Genomic DNA, 18,512 nt, shown 5'->3' with positions numbered 1-18,512 from the left:
CTCCCCTATGTCAGGAAGCCATTCGACTCTGGGACTTCTGCATAGCCCAGTCGATAGATCTTGTGGCATCCTTCCTCCCAGGGATCAGGAACGCACTGGCGGACAGACTCAGCCGATCCTTCCTATGCCACGAATGGTCGATCAGGCCGGATGTCATCCATTCCCTCTTCCAGAAGTGGGGATTTCCCCGCATAGACCTATTCGCGACCAGGTCCAACAGGAAGTGCCAGGAGTTTTGCTCCTTTCAAGGTCTCTCTCCCAGGTCGATCACGGACGCATTCCTCCTGCCATGGACCCACCACCTATTGTATGCCTTCCCGCCATTTCCTCTGGTGCACAAAGTCCTGTTGAAGCTCCGCAGGGACAAAGTGCATCTAATCCTGATCGCACCTGCGGGGCCCAGACAGCATTAGTTCACCGCCTTGCTGGATCTGTCTGTGGACCACCCAATCCCCATCCCTCTCCATCCGGACCTGATCACACAGGATCACGGCAGGCTCCGTCACCCGGACCCACGAGCCCTCCACCTCATGGCGTGGCTCCTACATGGCTGAACGCTGCAGAGTTGAGCTGCTCCGCACCGGTTCTGTATTCTCCGACCCCCTAGTCGCTAGATTCGTTAAAGGCTTGGAGTGTCTCTACCCCCCCCGTACGCTGCCCTGCTCCTACCTGGGACCTTAACTTGGTCCTAAACAAGCTCACGCTCCCACCATTTGCACCACTGGCAACTTGCTTGCTCCTGTACCTGTCATGGAAGACGGCCTTCCTGGTGGCCATTACATTGGCCAGGCGGGTCTCCGAGCTGAGAGCTCTCACAGTGGACCCGCCCTACACTGTTTTCCATAAAGACAAGGTACACCTGCAACCCCACCCGGCGTTCCTCCCTAAGGTTATGTCTGCCTTCCATACCAACCAGGACATCTTCCTCCCGGTCTTCTTGCCGAAGCCCCACTCTTCTCGGAGGGAACAGCAGCTACACTCCTTAGATGTACGCAGGGCACTCACTTTCTACATTGAGCGAACAAAGCCGTTTCGGAAGTCTCCTCAACTGTTTGTGGTGGTCGCAGAACAGATGAGGGGTCTACTAATCTCCTCCCAGAGGATTTCCTCCTGGGTGACTGCATGCATTTGCGCATGCTACGATCTAGCTCGTGTCCCCTCTGGCCACCTCACGGCACATTCCATAAGAGCTCAGGCGTCGTCGGCAGCCTTCCTGGCGCACGTGCCTATCCAGGAGATATGCCGTGCAGCGACCTGGTCATCGGTCCACACATTCACCGCACACTATGCACTAGTCCGACAACCAAGAGATGATGCGGCCTTTGGCGTAGCAGTTCTAAATGCCACCACATCTCGCTCCGATCCCTCCGCCTAGGTAAGGCTTGGGAATCACCTAACTGGAATGGATATGAGCAATCACTCGAAGAAGAAAAGACGGTTACTCACCTTTGTAACTGTTGTTCTTCGAGATGTGTTGCTCATATCCATTCCAAACCCACCCTCCTTCCCCACTGTCGGAGTAGCCGGCAAGAAGGAACTGCAGGATGGCCGGGTCGGCTGGGATATATATTGGGCCCCATAGCGGCGCCACTCCAGTGGGCACCCAGCCGACCCGCCAGGGTTGCTAGGGTAAAAGTTTCTACAACGAACGTGCACGCGGCGCGCACACACCTAACTGGAATGGATATGAGCAACACATCTCGAAGAACAGTTACAAAGGTGAGTAACCGTCTTTTCCAAACACAGCTGCTAAGGGAAAAGAAGGCACGTGACCCCGCTGGTGCCCCAGGCTGTTGGGTTCTCCATGTCTCGTGGCATCAAGTAAACATCCCTATCAAAATCACTCTTTCCTTGATATCCAGTCCTTATGTAATCCTTCCATCTGTAAAGTACTGTTCTGGAGACTCACTCCAGCCATGTTGGCCTCCATACAGAACCCGCTCTCTGTAGGAGGCCACCTGTTTGTGGGAGATGCAATACCTGCAAAGTAGACTGTTCTTCCATGGGTGGAATGCCCTATTTTACCCCTCCCTCGCACCTTTCATTCCTGTTCCTACTAAGGAAAAGCAACTCTGCAGGAATAGTACAGGTTTCAGAGTAGCAGCTGTGTTAGTCTGTATCCACAAAAAGAACAGAAGTGCTTGGGGCACCTTAGAGACTAACAAATTTATTTGAGCATCAGCTTTCATGGACTACAGCCCACTTCATCAGATGCATAGATGGAACATATAGTAAGAAAAAATATATATATACCAACTCTAAGAGGCTAATGAATTAAGATGAGCTATTATCAGCAGGAGAAAAAAGTATCCTCACACCTTAATCATAGAATATTAGGTTGGAAGGGACCTCAGGATGTCATCTAGTCCAACCCCCTGTTCAAAGCAGGACCAGTCCCCAGACAGATTTTTTGCCCCAGTTCCCCAAATGGCCCCCTCAAGGATTGAACTCACAACCCAGGATTTAGCAGGCCAGTGCTCAAACCACTGAGCTATCCTTCCCCCCCAGTTGACCTTGTTAACTGTCCGAAATGGACATCTTGATTATCACTACAAAAGTGTTTTTTCTCCTGCTGATAATAGCTCCTCTTAATTCATTAGCCTCTTAGGCCAGGTCCACACTACAGCGTTAAATCGATTTAAACAGCGTTAATTTAACGCTGTAACCGTCCACACTACAAGGCACTTAAAATCGATTTTAAGGGGTCTTAAAATCGATTTCTGTACTCCAGCTAAATGAAAGGAGTAACCCTAAAATCGATATTACTAAATCGATTTAGGGTTAGTGTGCACGGATATCGAAGTTATTGGTCCTATTCTTTTACTGAGCTACCCAGAGTGCACCGCTCCGGAAATCGATGGTACCCTGGGACCATGGATGCACACCACCAAAGTAATGTGCCCTAGTGTGGACGCATAAAATCGATTTTATAAAACCTGTTTTATAAAATCGATTTTACTAATATCGATTTAAAGCTGTAGTGTGGACATAGGCTCAGAGTTGGTATGGCAACTTCCACCTTTTCATGTTCTCTGTATGTATATATATCTTCTTACTATATGTTCCATTCTATGCATCTGATGAAGTGGGCTGTAGCCCACAAAAGCTTAGGCTCAAATAAATTTGTTAGTCTCTAATGTGCCACAAGTACTCCTTTTCTTTTTGAGGAATAGTATAGTAGCTGAGATCTGGGCCAGCTGCACTGCTGCTGTTCAGGAGAGACCACCCTCTAGTGCTGGCTTTAGGATTGGTACCAGACTGCACCCATCTCAAGATCCTATTCTGACTATAGATGTTTTGTTCCTGTCAGTCTCTCACATGCAAGGAAACTGATGGAAACTTTGGTTTATGGACTTTGTACTAGATTCTTGTTAACCTTCAGTTTGCTAATGAGGGAAATCCCTTCTGGATATAATCTTTTATTCTTTTAATCGCTTGCAGATAATACAATGAAATAAGGCAGAAGGAGCTGGAGAGTCCGTTCAAGGTTAGGTGACCTGGGGAGGATAGAAGATGGAATATTATGTACTTTTTGTACTCTTGGTAGAATATTTATAATTGGCTCACACTCTAAAGTTCCATTTATAAATAAAAGGGCTGTTAAAAGATTTAGTCCAATAGGTGAATAGGTTGCTTGTAACATCTACAACGCCTTTTACTGATGTGCTTATAAGTCATCTATAATATGCACAGCTCATGTCTGTAAAAGGCTTAAACATCTATTAACTCTTTATAAATGGAATTCACACAGAGTGACCCCACAGTGATGTGTTCTGAGACTTGCCTGACTTTTGGGGGCTACCAGAAATAACAGTCTATTGTACAGCAGTCACTGTGTGTACTGAGATGACTTGGGATGGATCTGTCCCCTTATCATTTCTGTGCTGCCTGGTTGTATCCATGTGTCTTGTGCTTAGGTTCTGGATTCAGAGCAGGACCCAGCAGAGCATGTGCCAGAAGTGGAGGAAGACTTGGACCTTCTGTACGATACATTGGATATAGACAACCCCAGTGACAGTGGCCCTGAAATGGAAGATGACGACAGTGTCCTCAGCACTCCTAAACCAAAGTTAAAGTAAGAGAATTGGGTTCTGGGGTCGGTATGGGCTTGAAGAAGCCATAGGTAAATTTAACTGGTTGAGAAACAAAACAGTGCTTGGCTGCTAAAGTGCTTTACAGCCTCCATTTCCAGCTAAGACTTTGGAAATATTTTTTTTGGAAGGGAGGGAATTGAAAATGAATCCACTCTAACACCATTTATAGTGACATGTTTCATTCATTCCATTCCTACTTTCCTTTTCCCCTTGACCTGGGAATGGGTCACAGTAGGTATTTTAACCACAGCATGAAAGATTTGCACATGCTGGCAAGAGTTTACATCTTACCCCGTTAGCCCTGCTCTCACCACATCCCATTGTTAAGTGTGCTGCCTGGTCTTATGCATTGCAGACAGAACAGAGGAGGGTGCTATTTGATGCCTATATCAGACAGAGGGAGGTGTAAAGTGTCCATTGGCAGTAAGTGGATCTAAAAACTATATGCACACATCCCCCTGCTGGGGAAGAGGAAGAGAGGATGGGAGAAGAATGTGCCAAATGGAGTCATCGGCCCAGAACCAGCAGCGACTGAAAGTCAAGAGAGGCCAGGCTGTGAGGGAGTGTATGGTAGGTCCAGGAGGAGGAGGGTAAATTATGGGAAAGTTGTTAGATGCCATTATGAGATGGCTTCAGTGGAGTGGAAAAGGTGGAAACTGGACTAAGGGTGGAGTTGGAGGAGAGGAACTTGAAGCAGTGGTTGTCAAGGGCATTCTCAGTGAATTTAGAGGAGAAAGGAGATGAGGCAGTGGCTGGAGAGGCAATTGAAGTCAAGAAGGGCACTTTGCTGATGGGGTTGATTGTGGCACACCTGCATTTTGAGGGGCACAAGCTAGGCAAGAAGACAGCAAATGGAAGGGAAAGTAGTAGCCAGGTGGGGATTGTGTTGAGGTGAGTGGAAGGGTTTGGGGAAGAGAGCAGACAAGGAGTTGTGGGATTGGGAAGAATGAGAGGTGGTTGGAAGCTGCAGAGGCAGGATAAGGGAAGCCAAGGGAGATCTTGTAAAGCTGTCTCTTTGAAAAAGGTGGCAGGACCTTGTGGGAGGGATGGTTTCACTGGGGAATCAAAGGCAGGAAATGAATGCAAGGAGAAGTGTTTTGCACTGAGTATGCTAGGCCTGACAGAGGAGAGAACCTATTATCATTTAATGTTCTGATGATGAAAAGCTAGCACAGCAGTGAGTCAGTATGGTCTGTGTTAAATGGATTAAATGCCAGCTAGCTGATAGGTTGCAAAATGTAATTGTTAATTGGGGAATAATCAACTAGAAGTGCTGAAAATCTGTTCCTGGTCAATGCTATTCAGTATTTTGCCAATGAACTGGAAGAAAATGCAAAGTTTATTGCTGATATTTTGCAGGTGATGACACAAATTGGTGGTAGGTAAATTACTAGGACAGGTTGCTTGTAGAGCAACATAGACCACTTGGTATACTGGGCAGAGTCAGATATCCATTTTCATGTGGTCAAATGCAAGGCCTTACCTCTACAAACTAAAAATATAGGATATACCTAATTTAGTCCCCCATTCTTTATGGCAAGGAATGATTCTGCAAAGGACTTGCAGGTAATGGTGGGTACATTGAAAGCTCGTGTTCAGTTGATTGGTGCTGGAGTTAAAAGGGCTAACTCAGCATTTGTATATGAACAAGGGAATATCGAATAGGAGTAGGAAGGTGATACTATTACCTCTGCATGCAACATTAAGGAAACTGTTTCTGGAAGCCTGCATCCATTCTGGTGTCCACGTTTTACAAGAAGGTTGAAAAATTGGAGGGTTTATAAAGCTAAATGATTTGCAGAATGGAAAACATCTCTAAAATGAGAAACTATTATAGATTATGATCAAGTAACCACTTAACCTTCTTTGTTAAACCAAGTATCTGTGTGGGAAGAAGATCTGATAATAGATGGTTCTTTAACCTTTAAGACAAAGGCACAACAAGAGCCATTGGCTGGAAGACAAGCTAGATAAGTTCAAACTGAAAATAAGGTGCAGATTTTTAAAACTGAGGCTGATTTAACTATCAGAACAGATTGAGAGTTTAATATACTGCTTGGCAATCATTTCTAGACTGGATGTCTGTCTGAAAGATATACATTCTAGGTCAGCCACAAGTTATGGGGTTTGATACAGGTCTCACAGCATGAAGCCTGTTCTATAGAAGGTTGAACCAGATCACAATGCTAAGAGAATAAAAATCTATTAAAATTTCATTTCAGTTTGACAAGTCATTTTAAGGCTTGAAGTTACTATAATCTGGCTCTGAAGCGTCTCTCTTTCGCCACCAGAAGTTGGTCCAATAAAAGAGATTTTCTCTATCTATTAAAATAATTTAAATGCTGAATCAGTTACTTCTCAGAGACTTTAATGAGTTAAAAGCTGCTTTTTTATATAGTCAGGGGACAGCATCTCTAGCTTTTTGGGTCAGCCTTTGTAGATATGGCACAGTGTCAAGTACTACATTATGTATCTATACAATCAGTCTTTATAATAGTGTGAATGCTGGCATATACTTTTTTCCTAATGTCAGGACAGTACTTCCAGTTTGTGTAGAAAGGCTTTCACTTTAGTTGCATTGGGTTTCAGTTGAGCAGAACTACTTGTAGTTTCATGTTTACAGTTAAATCATGTTGTCTAGTGTTCTCATTGTGTAGCTTTAATTAGATTTCAACAATGAGGGTTGGAAGGGAATCTGAGGGTCTTTCTCAACTTATTAAAAAGTTGATTTTGTGCATTTTTAGTTGAATTCCAATTTTTATCCAAGTGTAGCTTGACACTGATCAAACTTAAAAGTTGATTTAGTAAAACAGAAATGCATCATTTACCATTCTGTAGCATTAAAAGATGTAGAAATTATCTGAATAAGTGTAAAGCTGAATGATTGCCTAAAGCTGTATAATTATAGTGCTACTTCTGGGTTAGCAAAAAGTACCAAATCTAGTGTAAAGAGTATATGAATCCAATCAGCAAGTTCTAATGGTTATACCAATCAATGAAAATGAACTTTTCCTTGGGAAAATAACTAAAAAGTACAAACAGGAAAAAAAAATTAAGATTGTCTACGTGCTGATGTAAATCATGATGAAAAGTGGTGATTTAAACCATCCACCCTGCCATGGTGGTCCCTTCTGGCCTTAACATCTATGAAATTTCAGGTTGAAGGACATCTGTGTGTCTGCAGGGTTTTCTCCAGAGGGGTTCAGAGGTGCAGGATTGGGAAAGCAGATTTTTGGATGTGATCCAGGTCGCAGGGGCAGATTTTGCAGCGGAAGAGAGAGCCAGTGGCAGTGGAGGTAATTGGCCTCAGAGTCAGCAGGCGAAGGGGGGACTGAGTGGTACAGAAGTCATGGATGTGGGTGGTGTCAAGGCATTATTCCCACTTTGAACTTTAGCGTCCAGAAAGTGGGGACCTGCATGTACCCCTCTAAACTTTAATTCCTAGCTTAGATCTGATAGCGCTGCCACCAACCAAAAATATAGTGTTTTGGTACACTGCCTGCCCCCCAAAACCTTCCCTGGGGAACCCAAGACCCAAATCCCTTGAGTCTTAAAACAGAGAGAAATAAACCTTTCCCCCTCCCAGACTTTCCCTGAGAGAGACACTGATCCAAACTCCTTGGATCCTAAAACAGAGGAATTAACCTTCCCCCCCTTCTTTCCCCCTCCCAGACTTTCCCTGAGAGATACACTGATCCAAACTCCTTGGATCCTAAAACAGAGAGGAATTAACCTTTCCCCCTCCTTCTCTCGCCCCACCACTCCCTGGTGAGTTCAGACCCAACCCCCTTGAGTTTTACCCAAGGAAAAACTCAATCAGGTTCTGAAAAAAGGAAGCTTTTAATTAAAGAAAGAAAAAAAATAAAAATTATCTCTGTAAAATCGAGATGGAAAATGTTTACAGGGTCTTCAGCTTATATAGACTAGAGGGACTCCCTCCCCCCTAGCCTAAGTTACAAGTCACAGCAAACAGAGGTAAAATATCCTTCCAGCAAAATACATATTTGCAAATAAAGAAAACAGCTATAAAGACTAATCTGCCTTCTATCTAGTACTTACTATTTTGAACATGAGAGACTGTTTGAGAAAGATTGGAGAAAGATCTGGTTGCATGTCTGGCCCCTCTTAGCTCCAAGAGAGAACAAAGAACAAAAACACTAGCACAAACAAAGACTTCCCTCCACCAAGATTTGAAAGTATCTTGTCCCCCCATTGGTCCTCTGGTCAGGTGTCATCCAGGTTCACTGAGCTTCTTAACCCTTTACAGGTAAAAGAGACTTAACCCTTAACTATCTGTTTATGACAGGTGAGTTAGAAGTCAAAGAGCTGGGGGGATGCATGGGGGAGTTGAAAGAAATGAGGATGAAGTGCAGTGAAGAAGGAGAGAGTAGAGCTGCCTTTTTCATTCCACATAGTTTACAAATCTGAATTAATCCTGAGACCAGTCCTCTGAGGTAGGTACGCAAGAGCTCTGCTTTTACAGAGTGGTACACTTAGAGGTAAGGGACTGGCCCGTGGTTGTATAGTCAGTCACTAGCAGAGCTAGAATCAGGATCCCAGGTCTCCTGACTCCCGTTCCTGTGCTCGAACCATTTAACTTTACTTTCCGTTCTCCCACCGATGCAAATGGCAGCTGCTAACAAATCCCCCATGAATTAATGGGGGGCAATTAAGACCCTGTGGATAGCTATCTGATTTCAGGTTACGAGTGTGGGAGCAGCGGCTGCTGGTTTCTTTCCCAGCAAATAACCATATCTTCTGTCTGTCTTGTCTTAGGCCGTATTTTGAAGGCCTGTCACATTCCAGCTCTCAGACAGAAGTTGGTAGCATCCACAGCATCAGAAGCCAAAGAGAGCCATCAAGTCCTGTAAGTCACGGTTTCCAAAGGGTTATTTATTGGCAGAATGACCTTGCTACGGCACAGTGTACTCTCCCCAGCCAAATAGCAACATTTCACCTGAAATTAGTTTACATCAGCCAGACAGTATTAACCTGCCATGTAGTTGAATGTGTTCACCTTGATGTTTGTGCTGTGTTGTAATTCATGCCGATACCAGCCTCTTTCTTTGTATCTAATTCCGCATAGCTGGTGAGGGAGACATGAATCCAATGCTAAGAGAGCCTGGATAGATTTAAAAAGCAGAGTTGCAGAAGTTTGAGTTTCCTGAGGCAGTAACTTAGATAGCATGTTTTGCCTGTTGTTTACGCTGTTAAAAGGTTTACAAAACATTCAATTCCACATAAGAACCGGAGAAGCAAATGTTTCCTCTAGGAACCTTAACTGCTTGAGCATTACATGCATGTATCTGTGTTTAAAACATTCAGATAGCAGTGCCCATTGGGGCAGCCACACCACACCTATGCCCACTTGTGGGGCACCTGACATATATGGGAAGGGTTGGATGCCATCCCAAATGCACCGCAGTTCCATATGACCTCTGTAGTCAGGACAGGACTCAGAGATGCTCTCTAGTATATCTGATCCAGGGCTTTGTTCACAGGCAGGACTAGTTTTAGTTGGTGCTGGGATTCGGTACCTGAAACCCTTCTTAGTGAACTAAGAGGTGGTAGTGTGTCTGCCTTGGCCTCGTTCCAGGATGAGTGGAGAGGGTTGTGCTGCTTAAAGGAAACCCTTTCTGAGGAAAGGTGCTATTGTGCAGATGGCATCTTGGGCTTTGATGTGAACAATCAGTCTTGGACTCTGTCTGCTCTCCTTTGGCAAGGAGCTCCATAAAAAAGGTCTTGATGCAGCCAACTCTCTGCCCCCAGCACCTGCCTCAGTCTTCCAAGCAGCAGCAGCAGCACTCTAGCTCTAGCTTTAACTCATGTGACTGTCTCTGGAAGAATCAGCCCCCGTCCATTAAGAGAGCCGATGGAGCAGGAGTGTTGGATGCAGGCTGCTGTGTGCTGTTGCACCCTCAGTATCAGTTAATGTTTAACCACAAGTCGTATCAAAACCACTGCTGGAGGCCTTGTGGGGGTCGGGATCTCTGCAGAAAGAGGCTTCCCAGGCCATCTTCTGTTACGGCTTCCTGATTGGCAGATGTTTTTAGTGAAACATTGCATTGTTTAAATTGAAGACCTGAGGGCAGTTCAGGTTCTGCGTATGTTAGCCTGGGACTGGCAAGGTAGTGACCGCCTAAACCTCCTGTGAATACTGCCCAGCAGCCCTCCATTGTGAAATCTGGCTTGGAAACAGTGAGGTATAACATGCACATCTCTAGGGGGCATTGTGTGCTGTAGTACAGGAGTTCTCAGCCTTTTCTTTCTGAGGCCCTCCTACAAAATCCCAAATGAATTAATGGGGGGCAAAAACTCCACAGTCCACCTGTGCCATAACAACTGGTGTTCTGCATAGAAGAGCAAGGGCCGGTGTTAGGGGATAGAAAGCAGGGCAGTTGCCTGGAGCCCCACAAAGCTAAGTTGCTTGGGCTTCAGCCCTGCTTAGCAGACCCCCTGAAACCTGCTCACGGCCCCTGGTTGAGAACCACTGCACTAATGTGCCATGCTTTGACTGCTTTCTCTTGCCAAACAGGTAGAAGTGCCTGAAAAGACGAAGAGCCTTGGAAGCAAACATCCAAGTGACAGTATCTCCGACACTGTGTCTTACGTAAGTTTAAAAACTCATTCGGTAACATTCATCCAGTAGTTTGTGTTCGCTGTCTGTCATACACTGGGTGGGCTTTGTATATATCATCATGGCAAAGCCCAAAGGGAGGTAGCCTTGCAGATCAGTCTCTAGGTAACTCCTTAAGGTGGTCTGGCTGGGGGTTCAGCTTATGTCCGTTCCTGGCGATCTTATGACATCACAAAGGCTTTTGTTGTGAATAGCTGATGTGGGCAGAACGTGGTTGGTGTATCTGCTAGAGCCAGGGAGAGCAGAGGATTTCTATGGCTTTTCACGTCACTATTGTGTTTGTAGGAGCCTAGCCAGCAAGACTCCCAGGAAGCAGAACTCTCCACGCTGGATGTGTTCATTGAGAAGCTCCCACCAAGTGGAAAAATCACCAAGACAGAGTCTCTCATTATTCCTTCCACCAGGTAACACCCTAAGCAGCAATAGCAGCAGGCATCGCATCTGCTATAGGAACTGGCTAAGACAGTATGGAAGCACTTCATCTTTTATATAGCGCACCACTTCAGTTTGTGCAGCAAGGGTAGTCAGCTGGCTTTGGCACTCATCTGACTCCCACTACATAGTATCTGAGTGCCTCCTCAGTCCTGTGAGGTAGAGCAGTGTTCAGCCCCTGGAACAAGGATCTCGTTTCCTCAGCAGAGGCTATGTCTGCAGGATTGGTGTTGATGGTCTCCCTTCCATGCTTCCTCAGCTAGGATGGTAGCTGGCTGGGACTTGGCTCTTTGAGGGCACGTCAAGGTGGGTGTAGATGGGGTAGAAGCTGGAAGGTGCAATTCTTAGGGACTGACTCCATCCTGCAGGATGCCTGGGGTGGAGGGACTGCAGGTTGTGTACAATATTGAACTGAATCATGTTCTGAAAATCAGGTCCCTTTTGAGAGTGGAGGTCAAGGTGGACAGCCAAAATCATTAGTCTCTTCTGACAACATTACCATCAAGCTGAAAGATCAGATGTTCCTTATGAATTGCTCTTGGAGGTAGACACAGTCACTTACCAGTTCCTATTGGCTTGTAGTGGTGACAGCCGTTTGGTCTATGGGTAGTAAGGTGCTGGATCTCACTCCAGTTCCTAGCAGACAGAAGTCATTTGCTTCATGGGACAATTTCTTGGGGAGGACATGGTCCTTTAATTGATATTATGTGATGATGGAATGTGGTTAATTTTGCAGGTCAGTTTGAAAAATCCCCTTGATAAATTAAAACTGATAGGCAATAATTGGCTCCCTTGTAGGCATTCTTAGAAAAGAGGCCAAAAACTGAATAAGCCATGGAGAATCTGATCTCTCCCCACTAGAGGTGATGGGCCCTCCGTGGTGGGTGATCTGTGTTGGCAGGGCAAAGGGGAGAATGTTTCTGTTGCTGTTTCCTGTACTGTAATGGCTGGGACCTTAGGCCCCAGGGCTGCTAATCCAAAGACTGCAAAGAGTCCTGTGGCACCTTATAGACTAACAGACGTTTTAGAGCCATGAGCTTTCGTGGGTGAATACCCACTTGTCGAATGCATCCGACGAAGTGGGTATTCACCCACGAAAGCTCATGGCTCTAAAACGTCTGTTAGTCTATAAGGTGCCACAGGACTCTTTGCTGCTTTTACAGATCCAGACTAACACGGCTACCCCTCTGATACTAGATTCCAAAGACTTTCACCAATACTAACCTCACACACCGGACAAAGTTTATATATAAATAATTTATTAAAAAATTGAAGTGATCTAGCTGCCTTGTTTGTTAGCAGGGCAAAATCACTGGGGTTAGAGTAGCTTGGATTTCAGGGCTATTTTCAGTGAGTGTTTCTGATTAGTCTCTCAAGCAAAGTGCTAGGCATTCCTCTGGGGGGCAGGTTCATAAGCGTGAGCTATGGAGGGACAAGAGGCCTCGGCTGTTGGTGGGTCTCTAACCTGAGCACACTATGCAGAATCCCTTTGCTGCAGCTTCTCTGTGGCCCTGAGTGAATGGTTACAATTTAGCAGGCCAGAAGGGAAGCAAACTGGTCGTCGTGGCAGAAGCACTTCACTGAAGGAAAGGCAGCCAGCGAGGCCACAGAATGAGAGGGCAAACAGCCTGGACAATGAGCGCTCTCCAGACACCAGGCACCACCTGCAGGTGAGATGAGCTCCACCTCCTTCACAACCTTTCGCTGTGCATCCTTCCCCAAAACATCCCCTGAGGCTCCTGTTCCACCAGCCCTCTCCTCTCTGAAGGCCAGGGATGTAACTTTCCTTATGCATGGCTCTACCACTGCATGATGGGTTGAGGTTTTTTTTCTCAGCTGATGTCTCATTTTCTGTCTATTCTCAGTGCTTTTGATTAGTGTGTTGCTTTATATCAACTAGGATAACACTGAAAAAGACTGTCGGGCAAATGGCAGCAAAAAAGAAAGAAAAGGTGATCTCTTAAGACTACCCCCAGGAAATGCCTAGTCTGAAACAGAGGGGCTCCCTAAGGTGATCCAGTGTGCATAGCACAAGGGGAAAAACAAAAAAAGCCACAGCAAGTCCTCAGAATATGGGTCACTGACCCAGTCTCCTGTTAAAGGGCTAAAAAGTGCAGTGTAGGCATTTCCTCTTGGGCTGGAGCCTGGACTTGGAGACCTCACCCCCTTCGCTGCATTCCAGAGCTCAGGCTTGAGCTCAAGTGGGAAAGGCCACACTACTGTTTTTAGCCACATTGTGCAACCCCTGCAAGGCAGAGCCAGTTGACCGGGGTTCTAAGATTTACCGCCACAAGTTGTTTTGCAATGTAGACGTACCCAAAGTGTTTCTAGCAAAGTCCCTATTCCGCATCCTGGGACTTTCATTAGCCACAGAATTTGGTAACGGACCCAGAAAAAAAAAATTGCTGCCCATTATTTTGAAAATTGAGCCCTCCAGCAGTCACTGTAGTTGATATTGTTTAATATAAAGCGATTTTATTGTTGTATGTCCTTTTATCATCACAGAATCACTGACAAAACAAGTCCCAGCTACTTCAGTAGTTTGTGGAATATGTGCTTTGGAAACGTTACTGGGTCTGTGCCTCATGTGGTTGAGCTCCCAGCTTCTGTAAAATACAGCCTCTTGGGAGTGGTGAAATAGAACATAGTCTTATTTGTATCTTTCATACAGGGCATCTCAGAGAGCTTCACAAAAATAATGCTGCTGGTTCAGGTCCATGGCCAGTTTGTCCCACTGTTCCATTATCTGTTTGGGTGGGGGGGTTGTATTCACAGATTCCAAGGAAAACTGTGTACGATCAGTTGAATCACATCCTGATTTCTGATGACCAGCTACCAGAAAATATTATTCTTGTCAATACTTCGGACTGGCAGGGCCAGGTAAGTGCAGGAGAACGGATGCTGAGGACTAGATTTCCCTGCAGGCAATTCCTGTTGCTCTCTCTAAAGGGCAGGGAGGATAGGATTTTTAGCTTACATAAAAGGAAAAGCGAAGCAACCTCTAAGGTTCATGTTTTGCTCTCTAGTAAATGGGTCTAATAGCATTTGGGAGTTGTGGCAGCAGGTAACTCATGGGCCTAGGGATCTTCTTTTCACAGAGAATTATTACACTTCAAGGCGGTTCTTAACATGAGCCTTCCCTCAACACCCCTCCTTCCACTTAAGGTGGCATTCTCCTGGGTTAATCAGATAGATTTTTTTCCCTTGCTTGTTGGAAATGGCTGAACAGTTTTTCTCTCCATTACACTTGAAAGAAGAACGTGAGAAAATGCATTGAGATGGGGTACTTGGACTGGGGGTGGGAGGAAGGGGATGCCCAGGAGTACATATGCACAGGGACTCTCCTGGCCCTGTAATGGAGTGGAGCAGCAAAGGACCAAACCTTTGGATGCTACAGAACTAGCATAGGAGGGCAGTGCTGAGAGAAGCAGGGAGTATGCCCAGTAGAAGTGAGGAACAGGGCAAGGAGAGAACAAGTGGGGCATTCAGATACTTGATGTCGTCTTAAAAGAGAAGTAAATGCAGGGAAGGATTAACTAATTCAGTGCTAGGGCTAAGAATTTTGTGCACAGGTAACAGGTGCAAAAAATAACATTCCTGTGGGAACTTTAAAATATCACCCACTTCTTTCATGCACGTTCATTTGCTAATTGTACCTTGCAACCTTAATATCTCAAAAGTGGAATATGTAAACACCACCATTGCGCTCTTATTGCGGTGCTAGTGCTTTATTTTTTCATCAGGGAGATAAGGCTTGTTTGCCTTTTTCAGATCAAGTTGCACTCCTTTCCCACCAAACTAGGCATGTTTAAAAAACAAAACAAAACAGAAAAAAGTGTGGAAAGTGCCTGATATTATAGTTCATAGACCTTCTCTATAACACTTAGAATGGTCCAGTATGGAGAATGATGGTACGAGGATCATGGGCTTGCTAGCCTTACTGCAGGTGAAATTGTTGATCTGTGATATTTTTAGACCACTCCTGCTTTCTGCAGAATCAGGTTTAAGGGAATCTAAAAGCAGCTTGACAGCAGGTGCGTGGAGTGGTGCTGTTGGCCACAGGACTTCCCCTGTGGTGCTCCGCGCTTTGTGTGGATCAGATTGGCCCACCTCATCCACTTCCTCCAGGCATGAGGCATGGGGGGCAGATGGAGAGTGGGGTGAAGAAGAACTGGGTAGTAAACAGACAGTCTCAGCATTAGCCAGTGCAGCTGATGTGTGCCCAGGCTAAGTGAGGGAAACATGAGGTTGTAATTAAGGCTTTGCATGGGGGGATGGAGGGGAGACGCTAACTGTAGTGTTTCCTTAGGAGTTGGAAGCAGCGGATAGTTCTGCTGGAGGTGAAGTCTGTCACTGTCAAGGAAAATGTGGTGTGTGGGCATCAGGGTATGGGTCAGAAGAGTCCCATAGCTGGTTTCCTTGGGTTTTACGGTGTGAGAAGGGGGGATGTCCCACTTGCCTACTCCTCATCCCTTTTAGATTGTTTCTGGAATGGTAATTGCAGTGGTTTAGTCTGCAGCAGCTCTTGTTTTAATCAATAGCAGCCTTTATGGGGAACAGGGGAGAGAGGCTACTCTGGCTGTACTTCTGTAGCAAGAAAAACAAATCAACTTGTGTTCTCTGCAGGAAACCCTGGAGTGAACTGTTTAAAAAATAAAAGGGGGGGAGGGGAAGGAGTCGGTAGTGAGCCATCTGCCCTGGGGTTCCACTTGCTGGAATCCCACCATGATTCTGCTCTCCAGAAGCCGTAATGAAACATCTGGTGTGATAGCAGCAAAGAATCCTGTGGCACCTTATAGACTAACAGACGTTTTGGAGCATGAGCTTTCGTGGGTGAATACCCACTTCGTCAGATGCATTAGTGGAAATTTCCAGGGGCAGGTATATATATATGCAGGCAAGCTAGAGATAATGAGGTAGTTCAGTCAGGGAGGATGAGGCCCTGTTCTAGCAGTTGAGGTGTGAAAATCAAGGGAGGAGAAACTGGTTTTGTAATTGGCAAGCCATTCACAGTCTTTGTTTAATCCTGAGCTGATGGTGTCAAATTTGCAGATGAACTGAAGCTCAGCAGTTTCTCTTTGAAGTCTGGTCCTGAAGTTTTTTTGCTGCAGGATGGCCACCTTAAGGTCTGCTATAGTGTGGCCAGGGAGGTTGAAGTGTTCTCCTACAGGTTTTTGTATATTGCCATTCCTAATATCTGATTTGTGTCCATTTATCCTTTTCCGTAGCGACTGTCCAGTTTGGCCGATGTACATAGCAGAGAGGCATTGCTGGCATATGATGGCATATATTACATTGGTGGACGTGCAGGTGAATGAACCGGTGATGGTGTGGCTGATCTGGTTAGGTCCTGTGATGGTGTCGCTGGTGTAGATATGTGGGCAGAGTTGGCATCGAGGTTTGTTGCATGGATTGGTTCCTGAGCTAGAGTTACTATGGTGCGGTGTGCAGTTACTGGTGAGAATATGTTTCAGGTTGACAGGTTGCCTGTGGGCGAGGACTGGCCTGCCACCCAAGGCCTGTGAAAGTGTGGGATCATTGTCCAGGATGGGTTGTAGATCCCTGATGATGCTTTGGAGAGGTTTTAGCTGGGGACTGTATGTGATGGCCAGTGGACTCCTGTTGGTTTCTTTCTTGGGTTTGTCTTGCAGTAGGAGGCTTCTGGGTACACGTCTGGCTCTGTTGATCTGTTTCCTTATTTCCTAGTGCGCGTATTGTAGTTTTGAGAATGCTTGGTGGAGATTTTGTAGGTGTTGGTCTCTGTCTGAGGCTTTAGAGCAGATGCGGTTGTACCTCAGTGCTTGGCTGTAGACAATGGATCGTGTGGTGTGCCCGGGATGGAAGCTGGAGGCATGAAGGTAGGCATAGCGGTCGGTAGGTTTTCAGTATAAGGTGGTGGTAATGTGACCATCACTTATTTGCACCGTGGTGTCTAGGAAGTGGACCTCCCTTGTAGATTGGTCCAGGCTGAGGTTGATGGTGGGGTGAAAGCTGTTGAAATCGTGGTGGAATTTTTCCAGAGTCTCCTTCCCAGGGGTCCAGATGATGATGTCATCAGTGTAGCGTAGGTAGAGAAGGGGCATGAGTGGACGAGAACTGAGGAAGCCTTGTTCCAGGTCGACCATAAAAATATTGGCATATTGTGGGGCCATGCGGGTGCCCATGGTGGTGCCACTGATCTGGAGATATATATTGTCATCAAATTTGAAATAGTTGTGTGTGAGGAAATAGTTGTGTGTGACACCTTGGTACCAGAAGTGGTACATCCTGGGAGAGTTGTCACCATGCTAGCCAATAAGACACACATGAAACTCTCAGGGTATGCCTATGCTGCATTCAAAGGTGTGATTGCAGCTCTGACAGACTAGCTTTAATCTAGCTAGCATGGCCAAAAATAGCAGTGAAGACTTGGTGGCGCAGACCCTGGCTGTATGTCCCAGCCTGGAACCTGGGTACACACTTGTGTTGCTAGCACACTGGGTCTCTGCCATGGCATCTTCACTGCTATTTTTAGCCATGCTAGCTAGATTAAAGCTACTGTGGGTATATCTACCCCAGCTACAGTCATGCTTCTGATTCCAGTGTGGACATACCTTAGAAGGGCTCCTCTTTAAGCTTTTACTTCTGGAAGAGGTGTCGTAGAAAACTGTAGCATGGAGTGCAGCCAGTAATTCCAGGAGCTGGAAACACCTATGTCTGAAAATACCCCAGCAGGGCAAATTTACCTGTATGTGTGTTTCTGACGAAAAGTTTGGGTAAAATTAAGTCCTTTTGGTGGAGCTTTGTAACACGTTTTGTTGTCTTCCCAGTTTCTCTCAGATGTCTTGCAAAAACATACCCTCCCTGTGGTCTGTACATGCTCTTCTGCTGATGTGCAGGCGGCTTTCAGTACGATTGTCTCCAGGATACAGAGATAGTAAGTCCACATTTTATTTAGTGTTAAATTATTTAAATTTAAGTACAGTAAGATGTCTATTCCCCAGCTCCAGACAATCTAATGATGTAAAATAACCATATGTTAACAGGGCAGACTAGAGAGCTACACGCCACAAAAGTGAAATGAGTATTCCCTCTTGTAATTGATGTAGTCAAGAAATACACCCCACCACCTCAAGCTCATCCATTCCCTAATGTCCTAGCAATCTGATGGTCTTTGCAGCGTGCCCTAAAGGTGAAAAGAAACAGGCTATTTTGGATCCAGAAGGGGAAGCAATTCCCAGAGCCTAGGGGACTGCGGGAATTATACATTGCCTGAAATCTTATACTGAGGTAGAAGTATCTCCACTGACCCCCAGCTATAGTGTTCTGATGGGAAGGGGAACAGATAGCTAGGACCCAGGCTGTTTGGG

At 45.7% G+C, this 18,512-nt stretch overlaps 1 protein-coding gene across 6 annotated transcripts in view; it reads left to right on the top strand.

Moving 5' to 3' along the window:
- The window catches only part of PACS2 (phosphofurin acidic cluster sorting protein 2), a 178,247-nt gene that overhangs the window by 90,618 nt on the left and 69,117 nt on the right, over positions 1-18,512 (top strand). For 4 of the 6 annotated variants that reach the window (XM_030574056.1, XM_030574055.1, XM_030574053.1 and 1 more), the window contains exons 9-15: positions 3,918-4,075; positions 8,871-8,961; positions 10,630-10,704; positions 11,017-11,135; positions 12,698-12,833; positions 13,939-14,043; positions 17,973-18,079. In XM_030574056.1, the coding sequence (XP_030429916.1) occupies positions 3,918-4,075; positions 8,871-8,961; positions 10,630-10,704; positions 11,017-11,135; positions 12,698-12,833; positions 13,939-14,043; positions 17,973-18,079 (791 nt within the window). The remainder of the gene's footprint in view (positions 1-3,917; positions 4,076-8,870; positions 8,962-10,629; positions 10,705-11,016; positions 11,136-12,697; positions 12,834-13,938; positions 14,044-17,972; positions 18,080-18,512) is intronic. The other 2 variants (XM_030574058.1, XM_030574054.1) reach the window with 1 other exon arrangement.

The sequence above is a fragment of the Gopherus evgoodei genome, chromosome 8 (assembly GCF_007399415.2).
Source record: "Gopherus evgoodei ecotype Sinaloan lineage chromosome 8, rGopEvg1_v1.p, whole genome shotgun sequence".
Taxonomy (NCBI): Eukaryota; Metazoa; Chordata; order Testudines; family Testudinidae; genus Gopherus; species Gopherus evgoodei.
This window is presented reverse-complemented; position numbering and strand designations above follow the sequence as displayed.